Source organism: Culex pipiens, chromosome 3, assembly GCF_016801865.2.
Source record: "Culex pipiens pallens isolate TS chromosome 3, TS_CPP_V2, whole genome shotgun sequence".
Taxonomy (NCBI): domain Eukaryota; kingdom Metazoa; phylum Arthropoda; class Insecta; order Diptera; family Culicidae; genus Culex; species Culex pipiens.
In genome coordinates this window covers 79,409,415-79,429,155 of record NC_068939.1, presented here as the reverse complement: position 1 = coordinate 79,429,155, position 19,741 = coordinate 79,409,415, and the positions used below count along the sequence as shown (strand labels likewise).

At 36.9% G+C, this 19,741-nt stretch overlaps 2 protein-coding genes across 2 annotated transcripts in view; one reads left to right on the top strand and one right to left on the bottom strand.

The window, feature by feature from the left end:
- Positions 1-10,385, bottom strand: part of LOC120422631 (protein fem-1 homolog B) — a 30,228-nt gene extending 19,843 nt beyond the window's left edge. The window contains exon 1 of the mRNA XM_039586129.2: positions 9,687-10,385. Coding sequence (XP_039442063.1) covers positions 9,687-9,887 — 201 coding nt within the window. The 5' untranslated portion in view covers positions 9,888-10,385. The remainder of the gene's footprint in view (positions 1-9,686) is intronic.
- A 6,754-nt stretch (positions 10,386-17,139) lies between these two features.
- On the top strand, positions 17,140-18,154 carry LOC120422637 (MIP18 family protein galla-1). Its single transcript, XM_039586135.2, has 3 exons — positions 17,140-17,469; positions 17,526-17,789; positions 17,855-18,154. The coding sequence occupies exons 1-3, from the start codon at positions 17,301-17,303 to the stop codon at positions 17,950-17,952; spliced, it is 531 nt and encodes a 176-aa protein (XP_039442069.1). The 5' UTR covers positions 17,140-17,300; the 3' UTR covers positions 17,953-18,154.
- The last annotated feature ends 1,587 nt before the right edge of the window (positions 18,155-19,741 follow it).

Genomic DNA, 19,741 nt, shown 5'->3' with positions numbered 1-19,741 from the left:
CCCCCCCCCCTCCCAATCGTGGAGAATTTCCATACAAAAGATTTTTTTTGTATGGATCGTGGACAACCGCCTAACCCGCACCCCCCTAAAGTGTCCACGTGGTTTATGGATGGTCCCAATACGTCCTTGAGTATTCGTACATATTTGAAATCTGTATCTTTTAGAGGAATTTCCTGGTCGAATTGGTGTCTTGGGCTAAATTGCACGTATTGATGAGGACTATTCAGAAAAAATAGGTACATGATAAAACGGTTCTTTTAATTAACTTTTTCCACAAAAAAAAAACATTTTCCCGATATTTGATTTGATTTGAATTTATTTTCCTTTTTAGGACAGGAAAAGCCACCAAAGCAGTGGCACCAAAAACCTATTTCTTGTTGTAAACACATAATACAAAACATACACACTTAGATTTTTCTACCGTACTCGGTAAAATTTTTACCGAAATCTCAACAGCCGGGTGCTCGGTACTCAGCTCGGTAAAAGTTTAAACTACCGAGAGCTCAGTAAACGCTAATCTGACAGCTGGTTTGAACTTTTACAGAGGACCTCGGTAAAAAATTACCGGTTGCTCGGTACATATTCTGAATTATTACGGTGCTTACGGTAATGCTTTTTTATGGATTGAATTTATTTTCCTTTTATTTATTCAAAAAGATGACCAAATTTATTCACTAACAATACCTATGTACATTCACAATAACATCACAACTTTTTTTTCTTGATTATTAAACAATAGCAAAAATGACGACATAAACCAGCTCCTTCTAAAACGGATCAAAAGATGAAGCTTCGACGTGAGCTGAAAGAAAAATTATTCTAAATAGTAAATAATTTAATTTTCTCAAATAAAAAGACACATACCTGTTATTTTGTCACAATTTATAGTTTTAAATTACTTTTTTCTGAATGTACTCAGAGAAATGTCCGACAACAGCGACCAAATAAAAAAATGACAGCTACAAAATGACATAAGTTTCAACTGAGAGACTCGGTAAAACTTTACTGAGCGTTCAGTAAAACACAAGGTTTTTAGCTGAGTACTCGGTAATTAAATTACCGAGTACCAATAATTTACCGGAAACTAGGGTTTACTGAGTAGCTCAGTGAAATAAGTACTGAAGTACGGTACTTTCAGCGATTTTTTTACCGTAGTTCAGTATATTTCCTAAATTCAACTGACAGCTCAGTAAAATTTGATTTTTACAGGGTAATTTCGGTAAATTTTTTACCGAGTATTGCGTCCCTGATTTAGTGTGTAAATACATAAGTAACAAAATTCAAATAACACGGCTCACGGCGTGTTTTCTAGAACAAACTTTTCAGGAAAAAATAGTCATCGCTACTTTCAAATGTGTCTTATAGGAAATTTTCTCAGCTTTCCAATGCTTCTAAGAGCGAAATGTTTCATCGGGAAATTTCTGAGATATCTCTATTTTAAGTTTTTTGGTTTTAAATTTCTTTATTATTTATTGGAAACTTTATACTAACAGTTCAGAAAACTTATCAAATGATGTGTTTCATGTGTCATTTACTCATCAAAATGTGCAAAATAAGACAAGAAACAACTTTGTAGAAGGTTGCAAACCGCTAAACATTTTGAAAATGAAGTTTTAACCAAATTTTTGAATATATGGAATTTATTCAGAAATTAAAATCATAAAACAATGTAAAAATATATTTTTATTAGATTATTACATATATTTTTTGTGTACAAATATAAAGTATTTGCTCTGATTTAGCTTGTTCAACCAAAACTTTGGCAGGTTTGTGATTGTTAATGGTATTATTGAATTTTAATGAATAAATTTGATATTTTCTTAAGCAAACATTAACCAGGAACATAAATACAAATATGATTTAAAATCGAAAATGTACTACATATTACTGTTGCAAGCTTCAAAAGTCATATTTTCATGAGTATAAAATAAATATAAAATTTTATAAAATGTTTACTGTTGAAAATGCACTTAAAAGTAGCAATAAAACTCGAGTCTTCCAATTCAGAATGCTGAAAACACCGTCACAAACTTTTTTTTGTTTGAACAATATTATTTATTATTTTAACAAAAAAAAACAAAAAAAGTCTTTCCAAACTATTTGAACAAGAATCAAGAAATAAAACATTAAAAAAAGATGAGATTGAAGATGAGAGTCTTATAAACTTCTAAAATATTGCTAATTCCTTGATCATTTAATACAAAAAAAAACTAAAACAATCATTTCATACTAATGAAAAGTATTTCTCCTAAAGCTTGCAACAGTAGTTTGCAGTTCAATTTCGTTTCAATATTTTGTATTCATGCAACTGGTTAATGTTTGATTAAGGAAATATGTTATTTATTTATAAAAATCTTGTAATACCCTATCAATCTCAAACCTGTAAAAATTTCGGTTGTATCAGCTAATTCCAAGCTGAATCAGAGCAGACCGGTGTTATTTGTACACAACAATTATGTAATAATCTATTTGTTCTTGTAAAAATAATATTTTAATGCGGTTTTATGATTTTAATTTCTGAGTAAATCCCACACATTAAAAAATTCGATTAAAACTTCATTTTCAAAATGCGGTTTGCAACCTTGTTTCTTGTATTATTTTGCACATTTTGATGAGTAAATGACACATGAAACACATCATTTCTAGATTAAATTTTCAAAACAACCTATCCCTCATGGGTTTCCTATGCAGATAGGACCTTTTGAAAATTTAATCTAGATTTGACAAGTTTCCTGGGCGGATATTTAAAAGTTTCCAATAAATGATTTAAGATTTTAAAACAAAAAACTTAAAATATAGATATCTCAGAAATTTCCCGATGAAACATTTCGCTCTTAGAAGCATTGGAAAGCTGAGAAAATTTCCTATAAGATACTTTTGAAAGTAGCGATGACTATTTTTTTCTCCTTAAGGTTGTCCAGAAAACATGCCGTGGGCTCCATCTTCGCGAGGATTTCAATTTTCAATTTGTTCATTTGTTTTAGGGGGAAAATTCTCGCAAATTTCGAGCTACAGAGAAGCACATAACACTTTAAATTACAACATGGAGCGTTTGGTATGGTATGTCCATGAATCCTTTTTCTCCCCTGTAGATTCTGGGAAATGTGATCCGCTCTCAGAATCCTCTCTGCGGTAGGAGGCAGTAGGGCTGGCCGCCTTAATTTTTGTAATACATTTTCGAGTGTTCTCGGACGTACTGCAATCATTATCATTGACAAGAAAAGTGCTTGGGGCGTAATCAAATCACAAGACTTTCCAGCTTGCATTCTTCGAACTGGCTGTGTTTATTTAAGACTAGATTAGATTAGATGCGGGTGCTGTAAGCTATGTTATTTCCAATTTATATAGGATCTTTTCAAATAAAACTCGACATTTGCTGCAGTGCCGCTCGAATCAATCACCAGACGAGCCCCGTTCGCACGCGTCTTTGTCGGCTGACAAAAGACGCAACCATTTGTGTCATTATCTCCTTTAGCATTATATTTTCTCTATAGTAAGATATTTACGCCCTGGCTCTAAACATTTCACTTCACTAGGCAGCCGCTCAACAAAAGCCAGCTGTTTTGCAAAAGAACGTGAACCCCATTTAGTGCGCATGTCACACAAACAGAGACAGATGACTTCGCCAAGGCCTTAACGCGACGAATGTAAGTCAAGTTTGGTGTGGAAACATTTGGATTCTGTAGTAATGATCAAACTGAAATAAGATTATTTACTAGACACACGAAATTAATTGAAAAATGGCTCATAAATTCTTCAAAGTGCTTAGGTCGGCACGCACAAATAGATCATAAATCTTTGCAATCGCAGCAATCGTCACGTGGCACTCAACTAAAAAAACGCGAACGCATCAAGAATTTACCAAAACACAAACACACTCGCTCATTCGGGTCTTCGTCGTAGTACGTGTGCTAACTGCTCTAGAGCGTGGGAATTTCAGGTGACGAATTTTTATAAATTTAATTTCTTCGTCGTATTCGCCGTGGTTGTGTGATCGGGCGGTTGGTCCACTTGTGAAAAGCCAAGTTTGGACGCATTGCGAGGAAAGAAACGTCCGAAAAGCGATATGTTACCGTTCATTTACGTTTCGGGAAAGAGAATCGGAGTGAGAGAGATGGGGGGAAAATCAATTATTGGACCCCGTACCTATTTTGGACCCAACGGCAGGATTACGATAATTGTCTTAACTGGTCCTTGAAGATCGTTCCAAGAATAATTCTCAAGCTTTTAGTACTCCAGCCTCTACAAAAGAACGACATTCGCAAAAAAATACATCAGGGAGGCCTTTCAATTGAAAATCAGTATTGATTTGTAAGAATGTCCACATGATCCCAAAATTTTGCAGAACTTGATTTAAACAAATCTGTAATTTCTGCAGCCGAAAAGATCATTCCACCTTTTTTAAAAACGACTGCCTCTGCGAAATTTTTGGCGAAAAAAGTTGGAACGATGTTTTTAATCGCGAAAATTACAGATTTGATGCAAAGTTCTAAAATCATCTAGCCATCCTAACAAATCACTGGAAAAAGAATCGTCTAAATTGGTTGAGTTATGCCCGAGAACCAGCGAGTTGAAGTTACCATTCCAACTTTTTTGGGAGGCTTGGGAGTTGGGATGATAATTTTGGGATGTTCATTTTGACAAGCTCTACAAATGTCTAGAAGGGCTCACAACGACATCTACTGATTGTAAAAGAAGAAACAAGTTTTAAATAAATTAATTCAGGAATTATAACAATTTTAGCTCTAAATTTTAACGTTTAGCCGCTATCAATTATGTCACGCTAGATTGCGACTTCGAACTGCGTTGAGATCCCTTTTCATGCCCAGAAATACTCCATTTAAAAATAATTATAAATTTATAAATTTAAAAATAAAAAATAAATCTTCAAAAAAACAATTAACATTTTGAAAATTCCAAAATCCAAAAAAAATTAATTTGAAATAAAAACATTTAAACATTTAGAAAATAAAAAAACCAAAATTGAAAAAAATACTTCATAAATGATACAATCATAAAATAAAACAAAAATTGCTAAAAAAAAACTCAAAATATACACACTTAGATTTTTTTTAACCGAATTCGGTACTTGAAAAAATAGTTCAGATCGGTAAACTGTCATCTGTCAAAATGAACAAAATTCTACCAAATTTCGGTTGGACGATGCACAATAATGAACTTCTTTACCGATTCTTTCGAAATTTCGGAAAGTTTTTACCGAATTCGGTAAAAAATTTAAGTGTGTAACAATAATTTTGAAGATAGGTAGATATAAAAATTGCTTAGTTTTAAAATTTTAAATAAAAATAAATAAATTTAATAATTAAAAATTGGGTGATGAATAGAGAGAATATAACGTAACGTGATTTTCGAATGATCCCACTTTGTTTACATCTACAAAGTAGGAGGATGTTCAAGCTCAAGCATGACTTTTTTCTTACTGGTAAACTGCCGTTCTACGCATAATTGTCCCATGTCAGTTTTGGGCGATTTTGACTTTATGACATTTATAAGTTTAGTTTGATGTGTACTTTAAGAAAAACACATAAAATCTGGTACTTTGTTCGGAAACTCATGAAAAACAACACCAAGTCTGTTTGTCCCATCGTTAAACTTCTACGCATAATTGTCCCACCAAGTATTTTCTTACACGGAATCATTAGTTTTACTAAGTATTATGTCTTGTTTACCTTTTGTATAGCAAGAGAATCACAAAAAAGGGTGATCAACTGCTAACTGGGGCGATTAGGGACACATAGGGCGAATATAGACCCACGGGACAATTATGCGTAGAAACACAGAAAACGGTCGAAAAATTTCAATCGCGTTTTTCTCAGTTGCACTTTTTCGAACATGGGACAATTATGCGTAGAACGGCAGTAAATGAGCTTTTTATAATCAGTATTATGGTATGTGTTTTATTTTGTTTAGTTTTGAAATTTTTTGCTGGAAAATTGTCGCATTTCAATCGGTTAGAAGAGATTTTTCTTTTTTACGGGTGACGAAGAACTGCGGCGAGAGTGTAATTCTGCGATTCTGTGTGTAATTCTGCTGATTCTGGAATCCTGATCCGGCGAAAAAACATCGCTAATTCTAGCGAAGCTGATCCAACAAACAGAAAGGATTTTCACTAAACCAGGTTTTCAAACGGAATCAAACAATAAAGACAGCTTCTGGATGGATACAACCGCATCGACTCCATAAACAACTTCCATTCATAATTATAAAAAATACGATCTCGCCTTCAACTTTCTTAAGGTTTCTTGACTTCAACCCCAGGTCCTCAAAAGCCACACATTTTTCATTCTTGCAAAAAAAAAAAAATACAATTTTTAATGATCGATCACAAAACTCTCTACTTTTGGCGAACAGTAAATTGGTTCCACTTTGACAGTTCCAAATTTAGGCCTTTTTGCGAACCACTATTCAGCACCCAGATTAAAAAGTCAAAATTTAAAATAAAAATTGGGACCTTGGGAAAAAAACACTTTGGATAATCGAAACACAAAAACTATTTTTTTCGTTTATTTTTATTTTATTTTTTTGATTGTCGAGCTTAATTATGACCCCTAAACTAGTAATTATTCAAAAAAGGCATCTGGTAATTTAATAGGCACTCAACTATTAAAATTTGACTAAAGTGGGGTCAAAGAACCCGAATTTGATGTTAAAAGTAAGAAAATTAAAAAAAATACGAAAAAATTGATTCGAAATTCAAACAGAATATAAAATTCGGAAATTTAAAATTCAAAAAGTAAATTTCAAAATTTAAGATTTAAATATTTAATTTAAAATTCGCAATTCGCAATTCGCAATTTTCAGTGTAAGAACGGGCCTTGACCGATCTTATGCACCAGGTTCCCGACGAACACGCACTGCCCTTACACCTACATCTCACCCTTGCTCTGAGTCAGTACGAGCAGCACGCTAGAACACGCTTTGAGTGTTCGTGCCAGGCATGCACACCTTCTTTTCCGGTTACGCATTTTAACTCGGCCGGGGGTGGTACATTACGTAGGGTTTGATGTAAGTATAAGCGCCTAACCATTTAAAGTGTGCCTATCAACTTTCATTAAATTGTAATTGTAATTGTAATTTTATTGAAACGATATCCTGTTAGTTTACACTGTATATCAGGGCAAGGAGGAGGAGGAGCAAAAACTGTTATATTTTTAGTTTGAATTCAAAAACTAGTTGTTATTTTACTGTGTATTGTTTTCTCCTGAAATCTTTCCTAGTGTTGAGTCGTGTTTATATGTTGCTATTTTTTTGTCGCGGTGTTTTGTTACAATTTTTGGTCCTAAGCATGTTATAAAAGTTTACCAAAAGTACAATAGTAATATTTGTGTAAATCCATTAACCATTCCATAAATTGAGTAAGGGCTGAAACCTCACTTGTTTGAAAAAAGGGTGAAGATTAAAAAACAATAGACTGTTAAAGAGAATATATTTTATAAAAATCAAGAATCAATAGTAAGAGAATGATGATTTTATTTTAAAGAATAAAAATGAGAAGCTGGATGTAGTAGATATAAAATTAGACAATAGTTAATAAATAGAGATAAAAAACAAGCGTAGATTATAGTAATGATAACTTATAGGACAGATAAAGAATTATTCAAATAAATAAATTCGCAATAAAATCAAAAGAGAAAAGACTAATGATAAATAGACTTGATATTACTAGTACATTGAGGAAAAGTATTTTTTTTTAACGAAAAACACAAAGTTTGTTAAATCAGTATCAATTGGTAAAAAAGAGTGAAAAAGCTTTGAGAGACAAGAGAATGAAAAGTAAGAAAAATCAAAATCAAATGATGGATATTAAATAGAAGAATCAATGAAGAAGTGAGAATCAGTAGAGCAAAATAAAAATAGGAGATTGGTGGTAGCTGAGAATGAAGAGAAGAGAAACCCCTTTGTGCGATGTTTCAGGTACATCCACAGAAGTTGACTCAACATACTGCGAATCAAAACAATACCGTCTACAATCACAAATTACTTCCCTTTCCCACATTGTTGCCCCTTTCTTCTAGCCGTCTCGACTCTGACCTGCGGTGGTCAAAGGTTTACGATCCGTTCCCACAGGCCACCAGCTAGGTCATCATGAAAACCAAGCCAACGTGGAGGTAAGAAAATAGGACACTCGCAAGGAACCAGAGCTATACTGTTCTGATCAAGATAATTCGGATGATCTAACAGAACTACGGATGTAGTTAGTTGCGCTCCTTCCAGGATGTTCCTTACGTGGACGTCAACCGAAGAGCACGCAACAAGGTCAGTGCCATTGCATGCTCTTAGGTATCAATCCTTGGCCTGCATTTAAATATTTAATTTAAAACAATAAAAAAAATAATTTTAAAATTCAAAAGTTCAAAATTTAACTAAATTTAAATATAATTCAAATATTTAAAAAAATCTTTAAATTTTACATTCAATAATTCAAAAGTATGAAGTACAAAAATTTCAACATTTAACATTCTAAAATAATAAAAAAAGAAATCAAAGTTTATAAGGCCGATGCAAATATTTAAAAAAGTTTTTGTCCCTCGGCCCTGGCCGATTTCAAGGGGGGGGGGGGGGGCAAAAAAATAAAAAAAAAATATAAAGATTTTAATAACAAGCCATAGTCTTCACATTTAAATGAAAAAAGTGTATTAAAATGCATTTTACACTAGTTCAGTTGTTTTGCAATCATTGGTTTTCAAAAAATCTAAGATCTGACAAAAACAAAAATTGTATCGAAAAAAAAAGATTTCGCATCGAAAATTTTCAAAAAATCTTAAGATTTTTTAATAAACCCAAACATGCTTAAAATGATTTTAAACGCAGGAGAATGTATTTTAATTTGATTTCAGTTGGTTGCACTTGAATTTTCATTGAAATTTTGAAGTTTATTGTGAAAATATTTTTTTGCCCCCTGATTTTTCGGGCCAATTTTGAAGGGGTGGGTGACAAAAACTTTTAAAAATATTTGTACCAGCCTAATTCAAAAAACAACTTTGAAGGGAAGGGCGACATAGACATTGACAAATATTTGCAACGGCGTAATTTATAGATAAAATTTTAAAAATTCAAGCATTATTCAAAAATTCTACAAAATTTGAAAAATTTAAGAAGCAAAAAAAAACAAATGTTCAACAGTTTTAATTTGTAAAAAATAGAAGAAATAAAAGATATTGATTTAAAAAAATCATCAAATATAAAGTGATTCAAGTATTTTTTTAAACTTTTTGTTCGTCTCCTGGAAAAGCACTTGCAATTTATTTGACAGGTTCAATAAATAAATAATAGTGTTGAATACACATTTGTAGAGGTTTATTTAAAGGTCCAATAAAACCAAAAAATCCTTTTTTGGTATGTGGTGTTTTTGAAACTGCTTTTTGAAAAAAAATATTCAAAAACAATCAAATAGCAAAAAGTAAAAATTAAAATTATGTCAAATTTAAGAAAAGCAGAACTACTTATTTGAAATCAAATGTAATAACATTTCCTCAGCTCTCATTCTCTCAGCAAAGCAAAACCAGAAGTAAACTTCGGCTCGTTTCAAGCTACTAGCCGTTTGCCAAAATGAAAGCGAATCTACTACAGAGCTGATCATCATCATCAACCAAATTACGCCACAACAGCGCGGAAGAACTAAAAACTCGCCGCAAACCAAATACGGGAACCAGCAGGTCACTCACCTGATCCACGATGGCCTTCCGGTCGTGCTCGCAGTCAATGTCCTTCAGGGTGGCCAACAGCAGCCGCGAGAACCCATCCCGGCAGGCGTAGTAAACCCGATGGACCAGCGAAAACTTGTTGAACTCGCGGCCACGGGGCATCGGAACATCCGCAAGGGCCTCGTCCGCCATCGTCGTTTCCTTCACCGTGTCGTCCTGCATTTGGGCGGTTCCACTTTAATTCTAATCTCTTGAACTCGCTACTTCCTAGCTTCCGTTGGCGTTCCCGATTTTCCTCCGTTTTCACTGCCAATGTTATGAAATGAGTTCTTTGCGTTTGTGGGGAAAAAATCCGAACGTTGAACGTCACACACTTAGAACCGCGAGCACACGCGAGCAAGCAATTTGGCTACTCCGAGGAATTTTCCGACCTTTTTGCGACTTGAGCTGAGCTGAGACGATTTTTCACTGGCGCGCGATCGCGGCAAATTTTCTTTCTCAAGTCCGACGAGAAGAAAAGTGCGAGATCGCGGTTCGGTTTCGCGAAACCACCCACACACAAACGAGCGCGACTACAACACAGCGGAACAGTTTCCCGGATGGCGGCGGCGACGGCGGGGGTGGACACGGATTTTGCACTGAATAAAGCAAGGAAAACGGTCTACGCGCTGATCTCAATAAAAGTCGCGATCACCAGCAGCAGCAGCAGCTGAAAGTCGCATACGGAATCGGGGAAAATCAAAATAAACAACAAAGTTGATGACGTTTTTCGAGCTGAGAGTCAATCCTGTCAAAACAATCCATCTCCACGATGGTGGGGCGGCTGATAAGAGCAGTGTTGTCAGTTTGGGGGTATCCTCATCCGGGGAATGGGGGGAAGTTTTTAGGTTCTTGTCAAACAAATTTAATAATTGCATTAAATAAATTTCATGGACGTCAAAATTTAAAAGAGCAAACTTTTAATTTGTAACGCAAAATTTGAGATTTTCAGACCCCCACTTTCCTTTCGCAACACACTTCTCTAAGACTTTGGCACATAAATATATTCTATCCAGGTTTTTAAGCGAAGATGGCGTTCGAATGGTGAAGCCCGAAATGTCAAAATCGCGCAGTAGCACCAACATTAGAAAAAAAAGTATGGCTGTCATGCCGTGTCACACTTGTTTCGTAATGTTGGTACCACTTCGTGATTTTGGCATTTCGGGCGTTCACCATTCGAACGCCATCTTCGCTTAAAAATCTGGATAGAACAAGATGTCTAACAAGATCTAGAACAAAATACTTTCTATTATTAAGAAAATTCCGAAGTTGCGTAAGAATAATTAAAAAAAATCAAGGAAATCAAGAATCACCTCCGTGTACGCACGAGTGCAAGCAGCACTCAAGTGGTCAGTGCTCCATCGTTTTTCCGAAATTTTTCGAGTGCGGCCTCGAAAAACCCGCGAAGTTCGTCTACCGGCCGTGTGCAAATAGGTAAACAAACCAACGCCGCGTCGACCGCCATCGCGCCGGGGATTCGACCCGAAGTTATTACACCCTAATTACCGTATCCAGGGTCGCAGCCCTATCGAGAATTTAAAAGTGAGAGTGTGTGCAACATGAAGTTAAACTTTCTGTGAAGTTGCCGTGAAGATTACCATGGCACTTTGAAAAGATTAACTCCATGTTGCACGCATACATTCTAACTTTTAATTTCTCGATAAGGCTCCGTTCAGCTACTTCCGGCAATCTATAGACCAATGGCGTATCAACTCATCAACATCCGCCAACATTCCCACCAGTAACAAGTTCGCGAGACTGAGTGACGAGGGCAGCTACAACAACACCGACGGTACACACAAAGAAAAAATACTCTAAATTTAAAAAGATCGTTCGTTGGATTAAAAGTTCGCGTTGGTGAAATAAAAAAAAAAAAAAAAAAAAAAAGTTGGAAAGTTTTTGATACTACCACAGACAAACAGACGTGCAACTCTTTTTCAAACCATCGCCAACTAAAACCGTCATTTCAAATTCAAATCAGTCAAAAAATGGATGCCGTAGTACCGCAACAAGACACGAACGTCGTCGGTGGCGCCACCGTATCCCTTGGCCCATTGACGTTTCAGTGCATCACCGTGTGTGTGCAATGTTTTCTTTATAGCCATCACGTGGGGAGAAAATCCAATGTTGCATTGTTAATTTGATTTGGTTAACTGCGGTAGATTTTCTTGAAATAATTCGATATGGTAGAAGTGTGACTTTCGGTCGATGACATCGTGACCAACGATCTGTTGTTTGGTAAAGAGACTTGGAGGAGGAGACAAAGACACGACACTGGAGTTCAAGCCAGTCCAGAGTAGATTAACTGAACATTTTGAAAACAGGATATGTAAAAGAATAAATCAGTTTAACACAATTTAATTGATGGACTTCCACTCCCCTTCACCTCTAGCAGCTGCATTGGTTTTTTCGTCCGACCGACATCAGTTAAACATGCTCATAATTTGGTGAAATCCGCCAGTATAAATGCTATTTCCTAGGTTGTTCCCCTTGAAGACCTTGAATCTGAAGCAACCCATTCGCCTTGGCACCGTGGCTATTTTTTTTTTCACTGTAACATGAACTAATGATATTGCCACTCCGCTAAAACTAAATCGGAACCTCCAACCACAGACAAACAGACGTGCAACTCTTTTTCAAACCATCGCCAACTAAAACCGTCATTTCAAATTCAAATCAGTCAAAAAATGGATGCCGTAGTACCGCAACAAGACACGAACGTCGTCGGTGGCGCCACCGTATCCCTTGGCCCATTGACGTTTCAGTGCATCACCGTGTGTGTGCAATGTTTTCTTTATAGCCATCACGTGGGGAGAAAATCCAATGTTGCATTGTTAATTTGATTTGGTTAACTGCGGTAGATTTTCTTGAAATAATTCGATATGGTAGAAGTGTGACTTTCGGTCGATGACATCGTGACCAACGATCTGTTGTTTGGTAAAGAGACTTGGAGGAGGAGACAAAGACACGACACTGGAGTTCAAGCCAGTCCAGAGTAGATTAACTGAACATTTTGAAAACAGGATATGTAAAAGAATAAATCAGTTTAACACAATTTAATTGATGGACTTCCACTCCCCTTCACCTCTAGCAGCTGCATTGGTTTTTTCGTCCGACCGACATCAGTTAAACATGCTCATAATTTGGTGAAATCCGCCAGTATAAATGCTATTTCCTAGGTTGTTCCCCTTGAAGACCTTGAATCTGAAGCAACCCATTCGCCTTGGCACCGTGGCTATTTTTTTTTTCACTGTAACATGAACTAATGATATTGCCACTCCGCTAAAACTAAATCGGAACCTCCAACCCTTTTACATGCCCACACCCGGCATTAGCTTGGAAGATAACAATCACGCAACCTGCGATCAGTTTTATTCAATCTTACGCGACTTGCCCATCACACCGGTTCTCATCTTATTTCCTAAACAAAACTGCAGGTCACGGGGCAGAACATGCTGCGGAATACTAGGTGGAATATTATTATGATGGGAGTTTAGCAGGATTATTCAACTTTCCAGCCCATCTTTTGCGAATTTTCTGGGCATAGAATGAGAAAACAAAATCGACAGCAAACATAAACAAACACCTGTCAGTTTTCATTCGTACACGCTTAGAGGGAAAAATGGGTACACGCTTAATTTGGTTTATCGAAATGATGATGTTTTCGCAACAGGACTGCAGATAGCGCTAGTGTGCAGCCCAATTTCGAACTTTCTTTGGTAAACGATGGATTTTTTGATAAAATCAATGATGATTCACGTCTGTTTGTCTGTGCTCCAACCCTTTTACATGCCCACACCCGGCATTAGCTTGGAAGATAACAATCACGCAACCTGCGATCAGTTTTATTCAATCTTACGCGACTTGCCCATCACACCGGTTCTCATCTTATTTCCTAAACAAAACTGCAGGTCACGGGGCAGAACATGCTGCGGAATACTAGGTGGAATATTATTATGATGGGAGTTTAGCAGGATTATTCAACTTTCCAGCCCATCTTTTGCGAATTTTCTGGGCATAGAATGAGAAAACAAAATCGACAGCAAACATAAACAAACACCTGTCAGTTTTCATTCGTACACGCTTAGAGGGAAAAATGGGTACACGCTTAATTTGGTTTATCGAAATGATGATGTTTTCGCAACAGGACTGCAGATAGCGCTAGTGTGCAGCCCAATTTCGAACTTTCTTTGGTAAACGATGGATTTTTTGATAAAATCAATGATGATTCACGTCTGTTTGTCTGTGATACTACCACACGCACAAAAATGTTGCTAGTTTGAATCAACAAACATGTTTATTAAAATCAACTGCCATATTTTATCGAGTCAACTCACAAATTTAATGAATTCAATAAACACCTTTAGCCATCCAACCATCATGTTATTCAGTTTGACAAACTGGTTTATCGTTTGAGCGTTTCTTCTTTTAAACGTGTAGGGAAATTTTACTGTGTACTTTCTGTTCAATATTCTGCTTTCAAGATGGCGAACGGGCCAAACATAAGAAAATATCGTGCAATATTTTTATAAATTATAAATCGTGCGATCGAATCTTCATATTTATCATGACAATTTTAAAAAAGGATCAATTTGAAGCTGTTATCAGTGAGTATCCATTAAATTTTCAAAGAAATTATTTATTTTTCTTTATTATCCGTTTTCAGTAAAAAAGTGACCTCTTTTGAAGATTCATCAAGTTGCTCGAATAGGATATTTCTTTATTTTCCCCTAGCTGTGGACGCCGAAGGGAGCAGGTCTATCAGGTAATATAGTTTTTATTTTCTTTTTTGCCAAAGTTAATTACTCAAAATTACTCTTAGGTTCTTCCATGTTGGCAACTGCAGCGATGATCCAAGCTCCAGAAACCGATGGCGGAAAGTGACATCGGTTGAGATCGGTGTTTGGCCACGTATGTCGAGAATCATCACTTAAAAATTAATGCATTTTTATGTTTCTTGCTCAAAAGAGTTGAATAATAATAATTGAAAAACAAAATCTTGACTTTGACATATTCAACAAAACAAAACATTATGGAACGGTAAAAAGATGGATTGAATCAACAATCGTGATGTTTCAACCAACCTATCATGATAGTTCCTTTGACAATCATGTTTGTTGGTTTGATAAAAGCGATTATAAAAATTACAAACAAACAACGTTTTGATGACAACAATCTCGTTTATTAAGCCCACAAACATGTTAGGTTGAATTTGGCAAACATGTTTGCTGGCCCTGAGATGACAAACATGTTTGTGAGGTGCATCAAACATTTTGCCAGATTCACAATCGGATTTTTCTGCGTGCATGCACTTCTGGAACAAAATCGTTGTATCGGTAAAAGTTTTTTACTTTTATTATAAGAAGAAACTTTTTATGGCAACAATAAATAACATTTAACATTACAGAGATGATTTTCGAAAAATGTGATGGATTTTATTTCTATTTTTATTTTTATTTTAATATTAAAACTGCTGCTTATCTCGCTGCTTATGCTGCATAACATCGCGGCTTACATTTTGGAGCGCGACAGCGATGTAGAGAACAGGGTAGTCTCGTTGCCGGCCATCATCAGGACAGGCTTGGAGGAGTTGGCCATTGGGTGTTAATTCGGGAAGGTAAGTCGACGTTTTCCGACTGGGAAGTGAAGCGCATGAACCGATAGTTCCCGATCGCATCGTCCTCCTTCGAGAATGGCACAGATGTTGCCAGTTCATCCGGCCGAAGCTGCGCCGTCGCGAGTTGAGAGTTTGCGGGCGGGAGTTGTTGAAAGAGTTTGAAAGTAAATTAAATTGGCTAGACACTGAACACATTCTCAATACTCACCGGTGACTTCTTCGGTATTCTAGGTAGATGTTCTTGATCAGGTTCGTCGGATATCGCTCCAACCTCTGGAAGTAATCCGAGTACGACAGCTTCAGGACCTGCGGCTTTCGTACAGACGGTTCTTCCAGAACTGGTGCAAACTGTTCTTCCGGATGTTTATGTAATACTCGTCAAACATGTCCCGCACCGAGAAATGGACTTCGGACCCTCAGGACATCCCACACTGTCCCGTCATCACTTCCGGCACATAATGCTGCTGATAGTCGTAAACCGCCGGCACCGAGTGCAACATCCGTGCTGACCACCTCCGATCGCTTCTCGTCGTTTCCCTCTTCCGTCGGATCCTTCTCCTCACCGTTAAAATTAACTTTATCGAATACAACCGGTGCAAATTCACATCCGCATAAACGGCGTCCTACAAAAACAAACAAAATCAAACACAAACGCCACCAAACACCCAAGCACCCTTCTTACCCATTTCGGTCCAGCTGCAGATCCGGCAGGAAGCTGGCCTCATCCTTTTGAAAACCAACTTTCCCCTAATCCCCTAACCTTGTTCCGCACCATCCTCCTTCGAAGGTATCCGCGTCCAAGTCCTGGCTGCGGACGCGTTCTGTTTTGATTGACGTCGTGGACCACCACTCACTAACCACCGGAATCACCTAAACGTTTGTTTACATTTTGGACTTAGACGTACACGGTTTCACGAGAACGACAAAATGAAAGAAATTATACAGTCGAATTAAAAGTTAAAACATTTAAATGAGTTAGCAATGAGATTTTCAAAAACTGTAGCAGTAAAAGTTTTCATTTTATTAACCTTAAATTAACCTTAAATTAACCTCGCGTTCCTTCTTGACAGAAAAGCTCCTACTTGACAGCTCGTTCCAAGGGGACCATAGTTGATCCATCGAAAATATGTTGTCTTGTCAAAAAAAAATTTGCATTAAAATGAAAAAAAAGTGATCAGAAATGGTTTTTAATCGTGTTTTTTACCGTTGTACATAAAAAATGACATAGGGCTTTAGTACCCAATTGTTCCAAAATGGATTATGATGTAACACACAGCTGAAAGGAACTCCAAAACTCTGTTATGTATTCCAAAAGAACTTATTGGATATTGATAATTCACCAATAAAACCGAATTGAAATTGAAAGAATTTAACAATTTAAGAATCCATACAAAGTTGGACTCACAATCCAGAGGTCGACGGTTCGAATCCCGCGTTGGGTGCTCTAAAATTCTTTGTGTAAATATGGGTATTCGGCGCCGTCGCTCCGTGCCATACTTTCATACCTTTAGGAGCCCAGGGCGGCGAAGTCCTTGTAGATAAAAAGGAAGACACTAGTGGTTGGTACTAGCAATGGTGGCCGACAGATATAAAGTCAACTTCGTTACAAAGTTGTAGTAAATTGGCCTAATTTGTCGGCTCCAACTTTTCGGAATCCGGCAGCTGTGAAGCCCTGACTTGTTTTAATCCATGTTTATGAAGTGTGAAATATCCCGGTTACCGAATCCTCCTACTAAAAGTTCACGGGCGGCTCAATTTCTCGGCGGCTGAATTTAAACCCAAAAACGAAACGTCAAACAACAACAACAGTGTTGTGCAAGAGACGACCAAAACAAAACGAAAGCGATCAAGATAACATCCGATCCAACAGCGCTTCCAATCGCGGAAAATCTCTCGTACGTGACTCTGCGCGAGTGAATTGATTATTGTACTCTCCTCGTGCACCCCCGCCGGCCAGGTCAGCTGTGTAGTGCCCGAAAATGTTATCGTTCTTCCGCAAGAAAACCTCAGACGACCTTACGGGTGACGGAACAAACTCTACAGGAAGTGCTGGTGGTGGTGCTGTTGTTGCAAAAGAGGTCGCTGCGTCGCCTTCCCTAACCCAGCTCGGTTACCGCTCGGTCGATGACCTGCGGGAAACCATTTACGGTAAGTTTTACGCACTTTCATTGTTATAAATTTAAGTTGATTTCGATTCCTTGTAGATTTCCTCCGGACGATCCGCGACCCGGAAAAGCCCAACACGCTGGAGGACCTGAAGGTGGTCTACGAGGAGGGCATCTTCGTGCAGGAACCGACGGAGGGGAACGTGTACGTCGTGCGGATAGAGTTCAACCCGACCGTGCCGCACTGCTCGCTGGCCACGCTGATTGGGCTGTGCATCCGGATCAAGGTCCAGCGCAGCTTGGCCCACAACCTGAAGCTGGACATCTACATCAAGAAGGGGGCGCACTCGACCGAGGAGGAAAGTGAGTTGGAAAATTGCATTTAATTTAAGAAGCATTCAAATTTTCAAATGAAAATAATGTTTCAGTAAACAAGCAAATCAACGACAAGGAACGAATAGCGGCCGCGATGGAAAATCCAAACCTGAGGCAACTCGTAGAGAATTGCATTAAGGAAGAAGACTGAACGGTTAGGTTCTGGTTTCGGAACGGTTTATCGGCTCAAAAGTGGACTCGCGCTGCATGATCAAAGTGATGTAAAGTTTTTCATAGAGGGTGTGGAAGAGAGTGTTATTTTGTAACTCGTTATTTTTATAGGGATTATAAATAGTGATTCTAAACTTTTTCGACAAGGTCAAAAATAAAAGAAGATGTGGTGGATCGTAATATTTCTAGTGTAAAAATAATTCTAGTGCCGAAAGCAAGCTTTACAACTTTCTACAAGACAATTAAATTCTCAAAATTATTGATGAAAAGATGAATTTTCGAAATCACCCTAATTTTAAACCAACCAAAAGTTGGACCTTTCCATTTGCAACCATTTTTCTGGAGACAGCAATGCTCGAAAACTTTATTTTTTCCTTTTCATTTTATTTTAAACCACTGTTTGGGATTTCAAAAAAGTGTCCACGTGGTTTATGGATACTCCCTAGTGATTCCTAATACAGTTATGTAAGGCAATACAATTATGAATAGTAATAGTGTGTTATTTTCACTTCAGTTTTCTTCAATATTATCCTGTTTTGCATTCATTTACTTTGTTTATTTTTTTCTCTTTTTCGTCAAATGAATATAATTTACACACAAAAATAATATTGAACCGTCCAGGAATATTCACTTTTATATTTTCTAGACTGTTGTCAAAGGTTGCCTTGAGTTTTCTCCTGACTTTTTGGAAAATATTCAAAACAAGCCAAGTTGACAGCCAAATCAACTCTGGATTTTAGGTCAACTTGCTTATTTTTATACTGCGGAAGTAAGGAGGCTTTAACCTCCTGTCAGTTTAAGCGAAGGAGAAACGTGATTTTATCTCGCAATAAGCAATAAATAATAAAAACTTACATTAAATCGATAAATTTTATCAATCCGTTGCCGTTTGCATTCCAACACTGTTACGATCAGAAATTGCATCAAAGATCATCTCTAGAGTTTTTTTTTTTTTGAAAAGGACCTATTGACCGATTCTTAGCACTTGTTTACCAAGCAGTCATTTTATCAAGTTGAACTTTGGATGGTTCTGATAATTTTACATGTTTTCCAACTATTTGAACCACACAAAAAAACATATTTCCACACCAAAGTTCCTATTCTAAACATATCTGTGAGCAGAAGTTGTAAAACGTATAAACGCAGATTTTTTTTAATTTTCCCAATTTTTTCAAATAATTGCTCAAATTAATGGATGGAATGCAGATATTTAATCATTCTAAACGGAATTTTATAGTAAAAGGACTCTTTGAAAAGCCCTCTTACTGACAAAAGTAGATTCTGTAGGTATAAAATTATACAGGACATTTAAAAAGGGGGTATATCGAAGCGTTGTCCCGTCACGAAAAAATACAATTGTTTAGTTTGCAATGCTTCGTGAAATCGGATTTGCATCATAATTTGGATTCTCTTCGTCAAAAGGAACCAGAGTTACGACTGACGCAAGTTTGCGTTGTCCCGTCACGCCAATTTTTTGGTCAAGGCACGGATTCAAAAAAAGGTGCTCATTTCTCGTGTCTAGAAACAAATCGTGTAACAGGCCAGTTTTTGATCGATCTAGACTAAATCGACCCTCCTGAATCCAAATTTGCCTGTTGATTTTCCTGAGTCTCAAAGGGAAGCGAGATATTCAAGATGGCGTCTAATATGGCGGCTGAATTGAAAAAAACACCATAAAAGGATTTTTAAGTTCAATCAACTATTCAAATTTAACTAATTTGGGATCGCTGAACTCGGATACGGCCTCTTGAATACTTCAAAAAATTCGG